Here is a 17,764-nt window from a genome sequence, read left to right as displayed (position 1 = left end):
CCGGCTTCGCGCAGGCTCCTTGGCTTGTGGTTGGGCAAAGCAGTGCGCCTGCGTGCCGCCACCGCTGCGCATGCGCAGGCGCTAAGTGGCCTCGGCGGTCGGAAGGGGAGTTCAAGGAGACGAGGGATACGCGGCAGCGGGCACCTCCTCGGGGTCGCGGCTACAGCCATCATGCCGGGGATAGTGGAGCTGCCCTCTCTGGAGGATCTGAAAGTGCAGGAGGTGAGACTCGTCCGGAGGAGGGCAAGCGGGGCACAGGGCTGCAGCTTCCCGGGCCTAGGCCCAGCCGGGCCTGCACTCAGCGGACCCTGGGCCCCGGACCCCCCATCCCAACCCAATGCCCTCAGCATGTACACAGGTTGACCTTCGGACGTCCCCTCGTCAGCTCGGGGAAACCCATCCTTCAATAGCTCGAGAACTCTCCGCTTCCCGGCAGCAACCTGCTTCTCCCTTACGTGAATAATAGTGGTATTTCTTATTAAGCACCAACCAGGCTCCTTTTACTTCATGTCACTTAGTACTCAAACGTCTCTGCGAAGTGAGTGTACAGCCCCAGGTGCTCACAGTCGAGGGAGAGAGACAGTCGCTTTAAAGTAGCATTGTCGCTGCAGAGTGCATTGGAGAGGATGGAGCTCGAAAGCCGCAGAAAAAGGAAATAGTATTGGAGAGCGAATTTACTAACAGCCTGGGAAAGTGTTTGGTAAAAGATCATTTAAAGCATTCATTTACTCAAGAGCTGTCATTTGAATAATTGCCACATGCACATACGCTGGAAAATGAGATAGACCCTGACCTCATAGAGTTTATAATCTTAATAGGGAAACAGACAGTACATTTACAGTATAGTGTAGTTAGAGCTATGAGAAGTGAAGACCGATAATACTAATTATAGCAAACACTAGACTCAGGCAGGATGCTAACAACAGACATGAGTTCATAGACTCCTCCCAGCCAGCTGAGGATATAATTGATCTCCCCATGTTACAGATAGAGTCCTGAGAGAAGTGATTTGCCCATGGTCACAGCTCACACCGTAGAGCTACAATATGAACCCAGTTTTGAATTTTAAAGCCATACTTTAAAATGACCATTAGGGGCAAAAGCTCAGAACATCGAGAAAGCTTAGCAGAATTTTGTGTTTTGCTGTTTGATGTGACTCTTGGTGGAAAGCAACAATGACTAAGCCTGGAGAGGTACCTGGGGCTGAGATAGGGCTGGGTAGCGACTTTCACAGGGCCAGACTGAGCAATTTGGACTTTGAATCCCGTAGGTGAGGTGATGGGGAGCTGTGGAAGATTTTAAGGCAAGGAAGTGTCAGAGCAGGACTGGATAATCAGGCTACATTGGAGAAGAAAGAGGAAGATGAAAAATTGCATGCCAAAAATTATATCACAGGTCCAGTATTGAGTATTTTACCTAGATTACTTCATTTCATCCTATATGCCCGTGAGAGTGGCAACTATTATTTTCCCTGGATGAAAGGATTTTTAGCTGTGTTTGGAGACTTTTTAATAAAGTGACATTTACCAAAAGGTGGGGAGTGGGTACTGCCAGCACTCCGTTTGTTTCTTACCCCACTGTGAAGCTGGGTTAAGACTTTGAGTTGCTGTTTTTTTCATTGGCACTCTAATTTGGTTCAACAGTCATCTGAGGTTCTGCTTCTTGGACGTATTCTATTTCTGGAATAAATTTGCCATTAGAGTTCACACAGTTGAATTGAGAAACAGATAATTGCATAAATAACTAAAATACAGGACAAAATATGATTAAATGCTATGGACGAGGGCAAATATGATTTAAGAAAAGAGAGTAGAGGACTTCTTGGTGGTCCAGTGGTTAGAACTCTGCACTTCAGCTACAAGGGTCATGGGTTCCATCCTTGGTTGGGGAACTGAGATCCCACCTGCTGGAAGGCAGGGCCAAAAATAAAAATAGAAAAGAGAGGATTTGAAGTTGTATTTAAATTCTAGGCCTAGCCATTTGGTTACCTTGTTTAGTCAGTTTTCTTGTTTACAGACACAGTTATTTTATTTGTGAAATGAAGTGCTTCCAGCTGTCTATTCCTCTTGAGGCAATGAGGGGAACAGAAAGCACTTCTTGGGCATAATGTGAAACTTGGTTAAATGGCATTTGCGGGATGGTATTTCTAGGCAGAGATGGAGAGAAGAGCTTTCTAAATGAGACAGGATCTGAAAGGTAAGCAGGTGGAATCAAAAGACAGGTCTGGGAACAGTGAGTTCCAGGTGCTAGAGAACAGCCAGTCCTTTTTTGAAGTCTGGTGTGTTGAGAAGGCAGAAGGATAGTTGGGATCCAGAAAGCTTTGAATACCTTGTAAGAAACTTAGGCTTTAGTCTGCTGTTAAGCATGAATCCTTCAAGGGTTTTGTCGCAGATTTAATAGCAGAGTAACATAAGAATTGTCTTTTAGGACAGCAGTTCTATGAAGAATGATTGAAAGAGAGGAATAAGAAGAGCAAGGGAACCAGTCTTGCTCCTCACAACAGTTTCATTAGCTGAGTACTGTCATCCTCCATTTTATGTAAATTAAGCAAAATACAAAGCCTGGTATAAATTAAGTACTCCAAAAAAGAAACTGTTGAAACAACTGAGGAAGATGTTATTGACCCCAATATGATTGGTGACTGTGCTACAGAGAGGAAAGAACATGTTTATCTAGGATTGCTCAGACTTAGCAATGACTTGGATAGCAGGGGCAGGAAAGGTTGAGAAATCAATGTCAGATTTGCACCCTGACAATAGGACTGAGGGAGCCAGAAGCAGTGAGTTTGAGAAGCAAGTTAAACCTATTTTGGACCCCATTGACCTTGGGGTTAATGACACATGCCTATGGAAGACTAGTCAGAAGCTTTGTGCAGGAAACTCTTTGGACACATTGACCATTTTGAATAAAAATAATGGCCAGTATTTATGATGTCTCCTGAGAAATCTGGATGCAGGTCAAGAAGCAACAGTTAGAACTGGACATGGAACAGCAGACTGGTTCCAGTTGGGAAAAGAGTATGTCAAGGCTGTATATTGTCATCCTGCTTACATGCAGAGTACATCATGTGAAATGCCAGGCTGGATGAAACATAAGATGGAATCAAAATCTCCAGGAGAAATATCCATAACCTCGGATATGCAGCTGACACCACCCTTATGGCAGAAAGCAAAGAAGGTGGCAAGAGCCTCTTGATGAAAGTGAAAGAGGAGAGTGAAAAAGTTGGCTTAAAACACAATCAGAAAACTAAGATCATGGTATCCAGTCCCATCACTTCATGGCAAATAGATGGGGGAACAATGGAAACAGTGAGAGACTTTATTTCTGGGGGCTCCAAAATCACTGCAGATGGTAACTGCAGCCATGAAATTAAAAGATGTTTGCTCCTTGGAAGAAAAGCTATGACCAACCTAGATACCATATTAAAAAGCAGAGACATTACTTTGCCTTCAAAGGTCCATCTGGTCAAAGCTATGGTTTTTCGAGTAGTCATGTATGGATGTGAGAGTTGGACCATAAAGAAAGCTGAGTGCCGAAGAATTCATGCTTTTGAACTGTGGTGCTGGAGAAGACTCTTGTGAGCTCCTTGGACTACAAGGAGATCCAGCCAGTCAATCCTACAGGAAATTAGTCCCGAGAATTCATTGGAATGACTGATGCTGAAGCTGAAACTCCAATACTTTGTCCACCGGATGTGAAGAACTAACTCATTGGACAAGACCCTGATGCTGGGCAAGATTGAAGGCAGGAGGAGAAGGGGACAACAGAGAATTAACAGTTGGCATCCCCAGCTCGATGGACATGAGTTTGATCAAGCTCTGGGAGTTAGTGAAGGACAGGGAAGCCTGGCGTGCTGCAGTCCATGGGGTCGCAAAGAGTCGGGTGCGGCTAAGCGGCTGAACTGAACTTACTTACGATGCACTTCTATGTGCTAGGCACTTCATAATATTTTTATGTGTATTGACTCGCTTAAGCCTCACAACAGTTTCATCAGCTGAGTACTGTCATCCTCCATTTTATGTAAATTAAGCAAAATACAAAGCCTGGTATAAATTAAGTACTCCAAAAAAGAAAAAGGGGGGGTGTGCCGATTGGGTGTAAGGAAGAGAGAATAGGACTAGAAGATTGCTTGTAGATTGTGAGACTTTTCCTGCCCCCCTTTCCACACCTGCACACTGTATAAACCTGGTGTGCAGTGAGGCTGTTATGGGGACAGATAAAGAAGGGCGTTGAAATTCTGTGTTCTTTAGAGACAAAGGGAGCTGAATGGATCTGAGAGGGTATTCACAGTAAGCAGCTGTGCAGGGATGTGGTTTCTGCTGGAACTCAAATCAGTCTTAGTGAAGAAGCAGGTGAGGGCTGTTGGCAACATCCGTGGTGGCGATGCAGTGGCAAGCCGCGTGATGGGAGGTCACAGTCTCTCTTGCCAGCTCTGTGCTTGGCACTGACGTGCTGCGCCATCTTGAGCGCATGCCTGCTCTTCCTCAGGAAATAAGTTCAGTGAGTTCTCAGCCTTGATTTCCCTGCAACAGGGCATCTGTTACGTGCTCAGCAGCATAGGCATACCTAGATTGGGGTAAGACATTTGCAAGCAAGTAAGGCAAAGAAAGCTGTAAACTTTTGGTGGCATGATAGCTGTGGAAGCATTGGAGTAATTAAATCAGCCGTTTAAAGATGTTCTAAGGCATTCAACAAGGAAATCAATACAGCTAACTTAATTTTTAAAAATATATTAGGCTTTAAAAATAGTTTGTCTTGATTTTTAGTCTCCCAGCTCTCTATAGATAATACAACAAGCAAGCATGTACCACTCAACTAACTGAAATAAACTATTACCAAAAACTGGAACGCAAAATTTTAACAGATGTGTAAACGAACTTATTAGAATTGTCATGGAAAATTTCACTTCCATCCTAAATTCACCTTTGCTTTGATAATTTTAACAGTTGTAATATTAGTGTAGTGGTAGTTGCTCGCTCAGTCGTGTCTAACTCTTGGACCTCATAGACTGTAGCCTGCCAGACTCCTCTGTTCATGGAATTCTCCAGGCAAGAATACTGGAGTGGGTCTCCATTCTCTTCTCCAGGGGATCTTCCCAACCCAGGGGTCAAACTCAGGTCTCCTGCATTGCAGGCGAAGTCCTTACCGTCTGAGCAACCAGGAAAGCCCATGTAATAGTAGTCACAACCGTAACTTTATTCTCTTCCTGTAGTGTTTAGATGAATTATCTTTTCACCTTTTCTTGCCTTTGGTCTTATTAAAAATAATAACAGCTTAACCTAAGGCTATGTGAAATTTGTAAAAAAAAAATGAAATAATAAAAATTTTATTATAAATAATACTATAAAATTATTCTCATGCAAAAATTCTTGATATTTACAAATCAAATCCAGTGGTATCTTAAGGCATAATGCATGAGGACAGACTAGATTTTACTCGAGTACACTGGATCAGTTTTAGAAAATCTGTTAATGCTGTTCATGACATTTATAGATTAATGAAAGAGAAACCTGAAAATTTCAGTCTTTCCTGGTGGAGGAATCAGCAGTGAAGCAAAGCCAGTTATGATTAGAAAGAAACTTCCCTAATGAGGAACGTGTAGGCAAGTATGTCCCAGACACCAACAGCCCTTATCGTACCAAACTACCTTAAAGTTGGGAACAAAGCAGGGAAGCCTGCCATCATTGCTGTTTGTGTCATCCTGGAACTTCTGGTAAGAGCATTAAGAGAGGAAAGGAGAAGAAGGTAAAGAAGTAAGTATCGGAGAGGAGGGCTTCCCTGGGGGCTCAGATGGTAAAGAGTCCGCCTACAATGTGGGAGACCTGAGTTCAGTCCCTGGGACAGGAAGATCCCCTGGAGGAGGGCGTGGCAACCCACTCCAGTATTCTTGCCTGGAGAATCCCCATGGACAGAGGAGCCTGGTGGGCTACAGTCCCTGGGGTCGCAAAGAGTTGGACACGACTGAGCGACTAAGCACACCAGAGCGGAAGGGAGGCAGTTTTTACTTGTACATGGAAGCTTTTCTGTTAATCACTCTGGAGTTTCCTATCAGAACTGATGAGACTTAGTGAAGTATGGCTGTAGAGAAGACACAGTGTACAGACTAGCAATAACTAACTTGAAAATGTAAGGGGAATATAGCCTATCTAGAGAGTATCCAAAATATGAGACCATTAAGAAATAAATCAGAAACATGCAAGATTCCTGTATGGGAAACTAATCCTAACCGAGGGAAGTGAGAATGAGCTAACTGGAGAGACATACTGATAATGTTCTGGATGAGAAGGCATCGCCCAGATAGTCTTAACCTCTCCTGTAACTGTTACATCCCTTGCTGCCTGTCTGGGGTGAGTGCTGTGCACCAGATATAAAAGCCAGCAGTACCCTCAGAGCGCCCTCTACACGACCAGCCCCTTGGCTGCACCAGCCTTATCTCCCAACTCCTGGTCTATACTTCTTCCTTCAGCCACACAAACCCAGTCTCTCCATCCCATCCTCTCCAGGCCTCTGTGTCAGGGGTTTCCTTCCCACGGCTAGAAAAAACCTGCCCCCTTCCTCCAATTTCTCTTTCTGCTCTCGTTCCCCAGCTGCCATCACAAGCCAAGTATTTAATGCCTCGTTTTACCCCGTCTTGTTCTCATTCGTGACAGCTCCTTGTGCTCAGCACTGTTTTGGGTGATTGGTGGACCATGGTAAATATCACCTTAATTAGAATTTAGGGAGAATGGACATCTTTACAGTAGTGGACTTGTGTTGAAAACAAAACCCCTGCCCTCTTGGAGCTTACGTTCCAGTGGTCACAGATCGAGTGACCATAGGTGCTAGCTTATCTAAGATGATCAGGGAGAGACTCTCTGGGGAGGTAACATGTGAGCAGAGACCCAGTATTGTAAAAGTGCCCTTTCCATTCTAATTTGATATATAACTAGACTTAGCACTATTGCAATGCAAACTATCAGTGGAGGGGTGTTTGTCTGTAAGAACAGCTGGACCAGTTTTGAAAAGAAGGCTGGTGAGGAGGATGGTCTTCCCAGACAACAAACATTAATTAAAACTGCCGTGGTACTGGTACCGGAAAAGAGGCCAGCAGGACCCCTGTTGCAGCAGCTGCTAGACAGGCTCTGGGCTGTATGGTGAGCTGGCTGGGCTACTCTTGTGCTTCTCGAGAAACTGCTGGGCTATGAATGAGTGAGACTGGCGTAGTTGTAGGGATGGTTGCCTTGAATACACTCTGAACTTCACAAAGTTCACAAATGCAGTACTTTATTCTTAATAATAACTTGCTGGACTATAGGCTCTTACTGGTCCCTTCTGGTCTCTAATCTTCTGTGATTCTGTCGTCTTCTGGAAATTTTACATGTCTTTCCACTGTTACTCCTGGAAAGGAGACTCATCCACACTCCTCAGGGTTGGTTTCTCCCCTTACATCCCCAAAGCCTCCATCTCCCTTCAGAGTTCCACTTTCTATCTCACAAAGATCTAAGGATTCTCTTGGGGCTGCCGTTCCCTTATGTCTAAAGTGGGAGTTGGTGATAGCAGCCTGATGAGATTATTACAAAGGTGTGAAAGTCACACACATGAAAGAGCTCTGTGGTCTTGGAAGCACCGTGGATCCTAAGGGATTCTTACGGGAGTCCCTGTCTGTAGTTTTCTGGGCCAAGTCAGAACAAGACTACCTTCCTGTTGCCTCTGTCTTGATGATGTCAAGGAGAGGCTGAGGACCTGGTGTTCTGGTCACGAATCTGTGGTCCTTCTTCCCTGTCCCTCTCCCCAGGTGAAAGTCAGTTCGTCTGTGCTGAAAGCTGCGGCCCATCACTACGGAGCTCAGTGCGACAAGCCCAACAAGGAGTTCATGCTATGCCGGTGGGAAGAGAAGGACCCCCGGCGGTGTTTAGAGGAAGGCAAGCTTGTCAACCAGTGTGCCCTGGAGTTCTTCAGGTAGGATCTTTTCACCTAAGTGCTGGTGGGCTGAATCCTCAAGGTGTGTGTTATCTTCTTGATGAATGTCCAGCTAAGTTAAGTGGAAGGATAATGTTACTGACTAATTCTGCTAGGAAATAGAAGACTGCAATCAGATAGACCAATGTAAAGCTCACAATAAATGATACTTATTTTTGTTATGTGGTTTTATTATTTGGCTTCCTTTGTGGCTCAGTTTGTTGTTCTTTTTTAATTTTTTTGAAGTTGAGTTGATTTACACTGTTAGTGTGGCATTATACAATGTTACTGATTCCTGCTGTACAATGTGGTGATTCAGTTATATGTGTTCTTTTTTTAAATAGTCTTTTCCATTATAGTTTTATCACAGAATACTGACTGTAGTTCCCTGTGCTGTACAGTAGTATCTTGTTTTTTATCCATCCCATATATAGTAATTTGCGTTTCTGTATCTGTGAGTCTGTTTCATAGATGTGTGTGTTTGTGCTGTATTTTAGGTCCTGCAGATAAGTGATATCATACTGTATTTGTCTCTGTCTGTCTGACATCACTTAGTTTAATCTCTAGGTCTGTCTGTGTTATTGCAAATGGCATTATTTCGTTCTCTTTTATGGCTGAGTTGGATTCCATTGTACAGGGTTCCCAGGTAGCACTAGTGGTAAAGAACCCGCCTGCCAATGCAGGAGATGTAAGGGATGCAGGTTCGATCCCTGGGTCAGGAAGATCCCCTGGAGGAGAGCATGGCAACCCACTCCAGTAGTCTTGCTTGGAGAATCCCATGGACAGAGGAGCCTGATGGGCTGCAGTCCACGGTGTCGCAAAGAGTCGGACACGACTGGCGCCACTTAGGGTGCAGGAGTCCATTGCGTACACCCCCTCACACCTTCTTTATCTGTTCAGTTATTGGTGGGCATGTAGGTTGTTTTCCATGTCTTGTCTGTTGTGAATACTGGCACGTTCTTTAATCTCTGTGAATCACAATTTCCAAAATAGAGTAATACCTGTCATATAAGATTGTTGTGAGAAATTTGAAAAGGCTCATAAAAGCAACTTAGAACAGTGCTTGCTAGCTGTCAGCCATTCACTAGTTTGTTATCATTACTGCAGGACACGCAGTTATGATGGAAAGGAAGCTGTGTTTAAAGTCAAATGTTTAGATAGGCCACTATACTTAGTACTGTAGGTAGAAAAAGCCCAAATTGTAATTGTAGAAAAAGGTTTTAATAACCATATTAGTCAAAACTCAAGGGGGCAGAAACTGAATTCATAGGGAATTGACTCATGTAAGTGTAAAGTCCAGAAATAGGATTGGCATCAGGCAGGGCTGGATCCAAGGGCTTAAACAGTTTCATAACTACTTGGTGTCTTTTTGCTTCACCTCTTCTCCCCTCAGTTTCTTAGTTCTGCTTTTCCCTATCAAACTCATTTTCAAAGAGACTTGCCTTGCTGTACCAGAAGTGGCCTCCAGCCACGCCAAGCTTCAGGCTCCTTACTTAGCAGACCCAGATGGAGTGCCCCCCAGTAGCATGAGCTGAGGTTCCTGGAACTGAGTCTCATTGTCCTGGCTGGTCGACTTCATGTATGTGTCTCTGAATCAGTTAGGTTTTGAGAGATAAAATACTGTGACTAGTCAGGCCTTGCCATAAGTGGGGAGTAGACTTAGACTCATCTGAATCACATTGCCAAGCCATAGGGAGTGGTTGTTCCCCAAGGGAGAATTTGAAGGACGTTCTAGAAGAATGGGGAATAACTGCTGACTAGACAAATGAACAGATGTCCCCTACAGTAACGTAAGAGCTGTTCACACAATAGCTGTTTTCCTTCTTTCTTGCTTTTGCTGTCTTTGTCCACATGCAGAGATATATTTGTACTTAAAAGTCATAGTGTGTGTATTCATTCAAAATATTCATTTTTCTCTTGAAACTATTGGAAACATTCTTTCAAGTTGCTCCCTCTTTGTGATAATCATTTTTAATGGCTGTCTAATATTCCACTGGTAGATAAACCAGTCATAATGTATCTCATGATTCTTGTTACTAAACATCATTGTTGATTTCTGTTTTTGATTGTTTTGGATAAATCTGCAGTGGTTACATTTGTGTAGAGATCATTTTCATTTTTTGATTAATTCATTAGCATACATTTCCCAGCAATGAGATTGTTCTTTAAAAGGCCTTGTACGTGATTTATGGCTCTTGAATTACAGTTGCCCTGTCTTTTGAAGTTGGGTCAGTCTGTGCTGTACTCAGCACTGTATCCTGATATGAGTCACCAGCATTGCATTTGATTTAAATATTTGATAGGTACAAAATGGTATTTTAGTCCTGCTTGAATTTGTATTCATTTGATTGCTAATAAGGTAGAATGTGTATTCATTTGAAAGCTTTTTATTTTCTAAGAACTTTGGCAAAGCATTTTTCCTTTGACTCAAAGAAAGTATGTATAAGTGAGAAATGTTTGGATTTCACGGGCTTCCAGGATGCTGAAGTTGCCTGCTGTAAGAACTAGTAGACAATTGTCTGTTCATGTAGGTGCCAGGGTAGCAGAGTCCAGATCACGGCCCTCAGTACCAGAGTAATGGTTTGCGCCCTTCTTCTGCCACAGTGTATTAGAGGAGTCCAAAGTTCCAACTGGTCATGCTAGCGCACTACCAAGCGTGATTCTCAAGTCAAGGTTTTGTTCAGTCGCTCAGTCATGTCGGACTCTTTGCAACCCCATGGACTGCATGCAGCATCCCAGGCTTCCCTGTCCATCATCTCCTGGAGCTTGCTCAAACTCATGTCCGTTATTCAGTGATGCCATCCAACCATCTCATCATCTGTTATCCCCTTCTCCTCCTGCCTTCAGTCTTGCCTAGCATCAGGGTCTTTTCCACTGAGTCGGCTCTTCGCATCCAGTGGCCAGAGTATTGGAGCCTCAGCTTCAGCATCAGTCCTTCCAGTGAGTATTCAGGATTGATTTCCTTTAGGATTGACTGGTTTGATCTTGCTGTCCAAAGGACTCTGAAGAGTCTTCTCCAGCACCACAGTTTGAAGGCATCAGTTCTTCAGCACTCAGCCTTTTTTATTGTCCAGCTCTCACATCCATACATGACTACTGGAAAAACCATACCTTTGACTCTGCGGACCTTTGTAGGCAAAGAAATCTCTCTGTTTTTTAATATGCTGTCTAGGTTTGTCATTTCTTTTCTTCCAAGGAGCAAGCAGCTCCTTTAATTTCCTGGCCGCAGTCACTGTCCACAGTGATTTTGGAGCCCAAGTAAATAGTCTGTCACTGTTTCCATTGTTTCCCCATCTATTTGCCATGAAGTGATGGGATCAGATACCGTGATCTTCGTTTTTTGAATGTTGAATTTTAAGCCAGCTTTTTCATTCTCCTCTGTCGCCTTCAAGAGGCTCTTTAGTACCTAGTTCCTTTAGTCAAGGTTAGCGGGGTGCGATTTTGTGTGCTGTAGAAATCTAGGTTAGTGAGACTAGACATAACCCCGAAAAGCTCCCTAGGCTTCGACATTCCTTCTTCCTTCCTGTTATACCTCCTGTCACCCCTCCAGAGGTTATTCTCAAAATACCTGGAAGGGTGTGAGAGACTGATACCCATTGGTTGCCTTAGAGGAGCGGGACTGAGCAGGAATGAAAAGCCAGTTTTTCTTTTGTGTTTTCTTCAGCCACCTCTGAAGTTCTTATGTTAACTATGATTCACTGTGTTCACTGCAGCTAGGTTCTTGGAAAATGACAAGTGAGTTCTTCATTATTATTCCAGCAGAGGAAGGAGGCACTCTACGCTTCTTCCACTGCCTCAGATAGCCTTTTTCATAAAATAACAGTGTTTTATTCTTGCCCGAATTTGCATTTATTTGATGACTAGCAACACTGAATGGTAAGAGAAGGGGAATTTTGCAAAATAATTAAGGCTTATCCCTTTCATACACAAGTTACTTTTTCTTCAACCACTTTTGGTGACCACAAAGTGAATTATATTCTGTGTTGCTTCTTAAGAGAGCAAATATAGCTTAACTTTCTTATTAATGACAAGAATTAATCTCTGTTTTTGTTCAGTGTACAAATAAAATGAAGTCCTTGAGCTTTGGAGGTGTGGAGAGGGGTCTGCCTCTACGCTGATTGACCCCCAAGATCAGAAGCTCCTTGTTAATTTGTGAATTTGCTGTTTATAATCCTGTCTCCTCCTTTGTCGTTGTCGCCTCTGATTTCTGTCAGCCCCACATCTCTGAGTATGCCTCCCTCTCTTCTAAAATTTCAAAGCTGGTAAACTTTAGAATTGGATCTAAGGGGAATAAATAGGTCCCTAGTGAGGAGTTATCTGAGGAAAATATATATACCGTAGACCCACTCCAATATTCTTGCCTAGAGAATCCCAGGGATGGGGGAGCCTGGTGGGCTGCTGTCTTTGGGGTCTCACAGAGTCAGACACGACTGAAGCGACGCAGCAGCAGCAGCAGCAGCAGCAGACCTTTTTGTTTTAAAAATGTGTATTTATTAATGTATTTAGCTGTGTTGGGTCTTAGCTGCAGCACGTTGGATCTAGTTCTGAATCCGGGCCCTCTGCATTGGGAGCATGGAGTCTTAGCCACTAGACTACCAGGGAAGTCCCAGGTGACAGTCTTTTGGCATTTCTTTTCATTTGTTTTTGCTGTATAAAGAAATTAGGTCGTATGCCTCAGATCTTTTTTTACGTATTGGTCCTCAACCTGAGGATCTCCAGGTTGCCTTGCAAGTGAGGTGAGAGTACTCTCATACCTTTCAGAAAGCAAGGCTTTGTGTTTGAGGTCTGTATCAGATTTTCCCCCGCTTTTTTGTTTTTCCTGGTTCTGCAAAGAGCTGCCCCTACCCAAGGGCCTCCCAGCTGGTGCAGTGGAAATGGTAATGCCTGTCAGTGCAGGAGACCCAGGAGATGCTGGTTCAATCCCTGGGTCAGGAGTAGGAAATGGCAACCCTCTCCAGTATTCTTGCCTGGAAAATTCCAGTGGACAGAGGAGCCTGGCAGGCTACAGTCGATAAGTCGCAAAGAATCAGACGTGACTGAGAGCATGCGTGCACACACACACGCGCGCGCACACTCCTAACCAAGCCCTCTTTTCCAGGCAGATAAAGCGGCACTGCGCGGAGCCTTTTACGGAATACTGGACCTGCATCGATTACTCTGGCCTGCAGCTATTTCGTCACTGTCGCAAAGAGCAGGCACAATTTGACAAGTGTGTGCTAGACAAACTGGGCTGGGTGCGGCCGGACCTGGGGGAGCTGTCAAAGGTAACATGATTTCCTGCTGAGAGTGGGGAAAGGCAGGAGGAGGTCCAGAAAGGGTCTTTTGTGAGTTCAGGTCTGATGTGACAGGTCCAGACTGACCAGACAGCTCAGCTAGGGAGTGACCATCCGCAGCCCAGAGTTTACTTAATAGAGACTCTCCTTTACATAGACCTTCCAGCATGAGCGGGTTTCTTGTTGCTTAATTATTAATAGCTAACTGAAGAACAGAAGGGAGTAAATGAGGATAAAATGTTTAAGGGGGCTTGGTCAGTTGAAAACATTGAGGTTATTATGGGGAAATGGGTTTGAGGCTATGCCTGATTTTTCAGGAGCATACCTGAGATTTTTTTTTTTTTAAGTAACACCTGTAGTTTTAAAAGCGTGTTTTCCTACTTTCTCCTTTATTTCCTGTCTCAGCTGTGACACCACCATCTATTGAAGCCTCAGAGATAGAAGAAACCTGAACATCTGTCTTCTTCACTTAGCCCTCTGTCTTCCTTTATCCAGTCCTCAATTCCTCTAGATCAGCATCTCCTGGAATATTATTTTAAATCCTCGCACTGTCCTCACTTCTTGGACAGGTGTTCTTAACTGGGCTGCGTGAGCTTCTGGGAGGGCAGGGTGGATGACTATAGGCATGATCTATGTGGAAAATAAATATGACTATCCATTTAAAAAAAAAAAAGACTTTTCAAGGGGGCTTCCTATTTGCTCATAAAACTGAGCATCTCCTCTGTATCCTGAGACGCGTGGCCCTTTGTGATCTGGGCTGTTCCTGCTTCTTAAGCATCGTCTCCTCCGTTCCTTCTGGGAAGCATAGGTAGCAAGGCATGGCGGGAAAGACTGGTTTGAAAGGAGACTGAACGTAGCTTTGAATCTTAGATTCATGACTGAATTGCTCTGGGATCTTGAGCAAATTGCTACCCCTCTCCTCTCCTACCACAGTTATAAGATGGGACCAGTATTAGTCCCTGTTTTTCTGTGGGGATTAAGCTAAGGAGGTTATGTAAAGCCCCAGTATACTGTTGACCCATAGGCCCATAATTATTAACGTTCCCTGTGAGCTTCCCTGGTGGTTCAGACGGTAAAGCGTCTGTCTACAATGCGGGAGACCTGGGTTCAATCCCAGGGTTGGGAAGATCCCCTGGAGAAGGAAATGGCAACCCACTCCAGGTCTATTGCCTGGAAAATCCCTTGGACGGAGGAACCTTGTAGGCTACAGTCCATGGGGTCGCAAAGAGTCAGACACGACTGAGCGACTTCACTTTCACTTTCTCTTTGTGTGTGGTATCTGTGGATGATAGTTGGGTCTTAAGCTTATTGCCAGAAGTAGAGGAATGATTTATCAGTTTTATTTTTTTGGTATCTGGCAAATCTTTCCTTCAGATACCTTCTTTTGCTGCAGTGAACAACTTATTTATTTTTACTTTTGAAAAATGTTTATTGAAATACAGTTGGTTTACAGTGCTGTGTTTTAGGTATACAGTAAAGTGATTCAGTTATATGTGTATATTAATATATATGTATATTTTTTAAAACACATTCTCATCATTATGCTCTTACTGTATACTAAGTATAATTCCCTGTGCTATACAATAGGTCCTTGTTGGTTATCTGTTTTATATATAGCAGTGTATATATCCTGATCCAAAGTGAGCAGATTATTTTTGTTTATTTTTTTAAGAAATAATAATTTTTATTTATTATTTATTTTGGTTACGCCAGGTCTTAGGAATGTGGCACACGGGATCTTCCATCTTCTTTGCATTACACAAGATCTTTTGGTTACAGCACGCAGGATCTAGTTCCCTGACCAGGGATTGGACCTGGGCCCCCAGCATTGGGAGCTCAGAGTCTTATACGCTGGACCACCAGGGAAGTCTCCCAGGTTATTTTGAATAGTTGATAATTCTAAGTTGGAAAGTAGTAGAACTTTTATATCTAATAAAGAAAACTGCCTTTTCTCATTTCTGTCTCATGAAAGGAGAATTTACAGATCATGCTGTTAAAGTATATTTATTCCTGAATCTTTGTATTAACCTTTTTAAAAAAACCTTGCAAAGAAAAAGTATTGTTACCTGAACTCTTTCCGAAAGTATTTCATTAAGAAGATTACCAGCTTTGTTTATACTTCAGTTCAGTCTCTAAGAAGGGTCGTAACTGGCTTCAGCATCGCTCACTCATGCATCCTGGTCCCTGCCCTCCCACATGCACCTGGTGAATTCCTCATCCAGTCTCAGCTCAGGTGTCGGGTCTGTCTTTGAAGTTTCTGGCTTTCCTAGGTAGGATTGTGCTCTCTCACCCGTAATTCCTTTGCCCTGATAATGTTAATTTTGAAAATAACTAATGAAGCATCTGCTCCATACATCAGGCACTTCAGGTGTGTTATTCTAATAATCCTGGGAGCTACTGTTGGCCCCGTTTACAGATGGGAAATTGAAAGTTCAGTCAGAATCCCAAGGTCATTTACCTAGTAATTAGTTTGACCAAATGCTTCTGCTCCTTCTGTTTTGAGTCTGGTGCAGAAGAGGAAGTTGTTTCATTGTCCTTTCCACAGTAATTTGTCCTTTAAAGGGGCCCTTTTATTTTCTCTAGATTTATTTCACAGACATCTTGAATTCCTTAAAGGAGCTTCAAATGCCAGCTGGAGGCATTTGGAATACTCTGTCAAGCAACAAGGAACCATTAGTGATCTCTAATTATAGCGGAGAGATGAGAAAACTGTTTTAAAAGCAAATGAAAAACTATTCTGGACTTGTAGTCAGAAGACTGGAGTAGCTCTGACATTTACAGTGTCCTGATCTTAGACAAGCCAGCATCTCTGCTCCTCTTCTGTGGACTGGAGATAATTATACCTCGGAGGGTGATTATAATAAGAATTGTGAGACTGTGTCCATGAAAGCTCTGTTCACAATAAATGGTGTTTGAATTTGTACATCTGGGAAGATTGATCTGGTCGTATCACATGGGACAGCTTGGGAGACCACTAGATAACAAGACCATTAATAACCGTGGCCTTCCATCTTTCTGCTTCTCTGGGCCCATTTCCTCATCTTTACAGTGAGAACAGTTTCTGCTGGGTTTCTGATGGAGACTTCTGTGGGCTAATGTGGGTGTAAAATTCCATCCTCCTCTCGCCTCGGACGCCAGATCTGTGCTCTACCCTCACCTGGCCCATTGGCTCAGCACCCCCAGGCTAGCTTTTCCACACTCTGTCCTGGCCTACAGACATGATTAAGTTCTTCCTTGCTCCAGTAATATCTGTTGCCACTGGATTAAAATTCAAACATCTTTGCATATTGTTCACCGCCCTTCATGATCTGGCCCCTGCCTCCCAGCGTCTCTTGACATGTAAAAAGCACAGACTCTGGAGCAGGCAGAGCTGGCTTCAAGTCCTGGTGCTTCCACTGTTGGCCTGGTGGCCCCAGTGAAGCTGCAGGTCGACTCTGAGGAGTGTCAGCGTGAACCAGAATAATGTCTTCAACAACAGTACCAGGCGCACAGCCTGTCCTTCGGCTATTCTGAGGCCGTGCCTCCCTCCCTCTCTGTGTACTCTTGGTTTACTTGGAAGGTCTTTTCCTCTGCCTTCCTGATTGGTTAGCATCATCCTTCAAGATGGTGCTAAATACCCCCCCTTCAGAAATAGTTGGGGGCCCTGGAGGACAGCGGGTGGGTGGAGGTCCTGCTCCTCCCTCCCCCCCGCCCCTGTGACTTGCCTGGGAAGCCCTCGGGGATGGCCTCCTGTCTGGCTCCTGCAGCGAGGACTATGTGAATCTTGTTCCCTTCTGTATCCTAACTTCTTCCATATGGAGTGGCACAAAGTAGGCATTCTTCAGTGTGTATTCAGGGTGAAGTGTGATGTGCTAGGGCTTCAAAGATGAGGAGTGGCTGGGGCCGCCAGGGCAGAGGGGAGACCGGTAGGTGTGTTTGTGGTCACAGCTCCTGCACCTGACTCTCAGCTTCCCTTTTCCTCTTCCTCCCTCTGCAGGTCACCAAAGTGAAAACAGACCGGCCTTTACCAGAGAATCCCTATCACTCAAGAGCAAGGCCAGAGCCCAACCCTGAGGTGGAAGGCGATCTGAAGCCCGCCAGGCATGGCAGCCGCCTCTTTTTCTGGACCATGTGAAGATGGGTCCGTGACCCTACACCCAGGCACGCACCCAGGCAGTGGGCAGTGAACTTTCCCGCCGTTTGCATCAACTGATAGAGGGCTTTTTCCGGGATCACAAACATTAACCAAACGTTAATTTATGTGACTTGGCAGTTATTCTATACCATTTCCTGCCCATTAAAAATTTTAAAGGAAACAGTTGTATTTTATTATGTTTTCTATAACCTTCTGGCCTTTAAGGATGACTTCCCCTTGCTTTTTCTCCTTGTGGTCCTGCCTGTTCCCTCGCTCTCTCTCTCTAAGTAGGCATCTGCCAGCGCAGTAGGGGAGCCTCGTGGGATCACGGACAAATGAACATGTAAAGGAGAGGCTTTGTTACCTGCGACAGCGCCTCAGCACCGGTCTGTGTTCACACAAGTCTCCATTTTTCTTCCCATCCAACGTCTCAGACAAA

The 17,764-nt window shown here is 44.2% G+C and overlaps 1 protein-coding gene across 1 annotated transcript; it reads left to right on the top strand.

The window, feature by feature from the left end:
- On the top strand, nucleotides 34-17,506 carry NDUFA8 (NADH:ubiquinone oxidoreductase subunit A8). Its single transcript, XM_005687038.2, has 4 exons — nucleotides 34-222; nucleotides 7,775-7,938; nucleotides 13,037-13,202; nucleotides 17,188-17,506. The coding sequence occupies exons 1-4, from the start codon at nucleotides 172-174 to the stop codon at nucleotides 17,323-17,325; spliced, it is 519 nt and encodes a 172-aa protein (XP_005687095.1). The 5' UTR covers nucleotides 34-171; the 3' UTR covers nucleotides 17,326-17,506.

The sequence above is a fragment of the Capra hircus genome, chromosome 11, assembly GCF_001704415.2.
Source record: "Capra hircus breed San Clemente chromosome 11, ASM170441v1, whole genome shotgun sequence".
NCBI classification, from domain to species: Eukaryota; Metazoa; Chordata; class Mammalia; order Artiodactyla; family Bovidae; genus Capra; species Capra hircus.
This window is presented reverse-complemented; position numbering and strand designations above follow the sequence as displayed.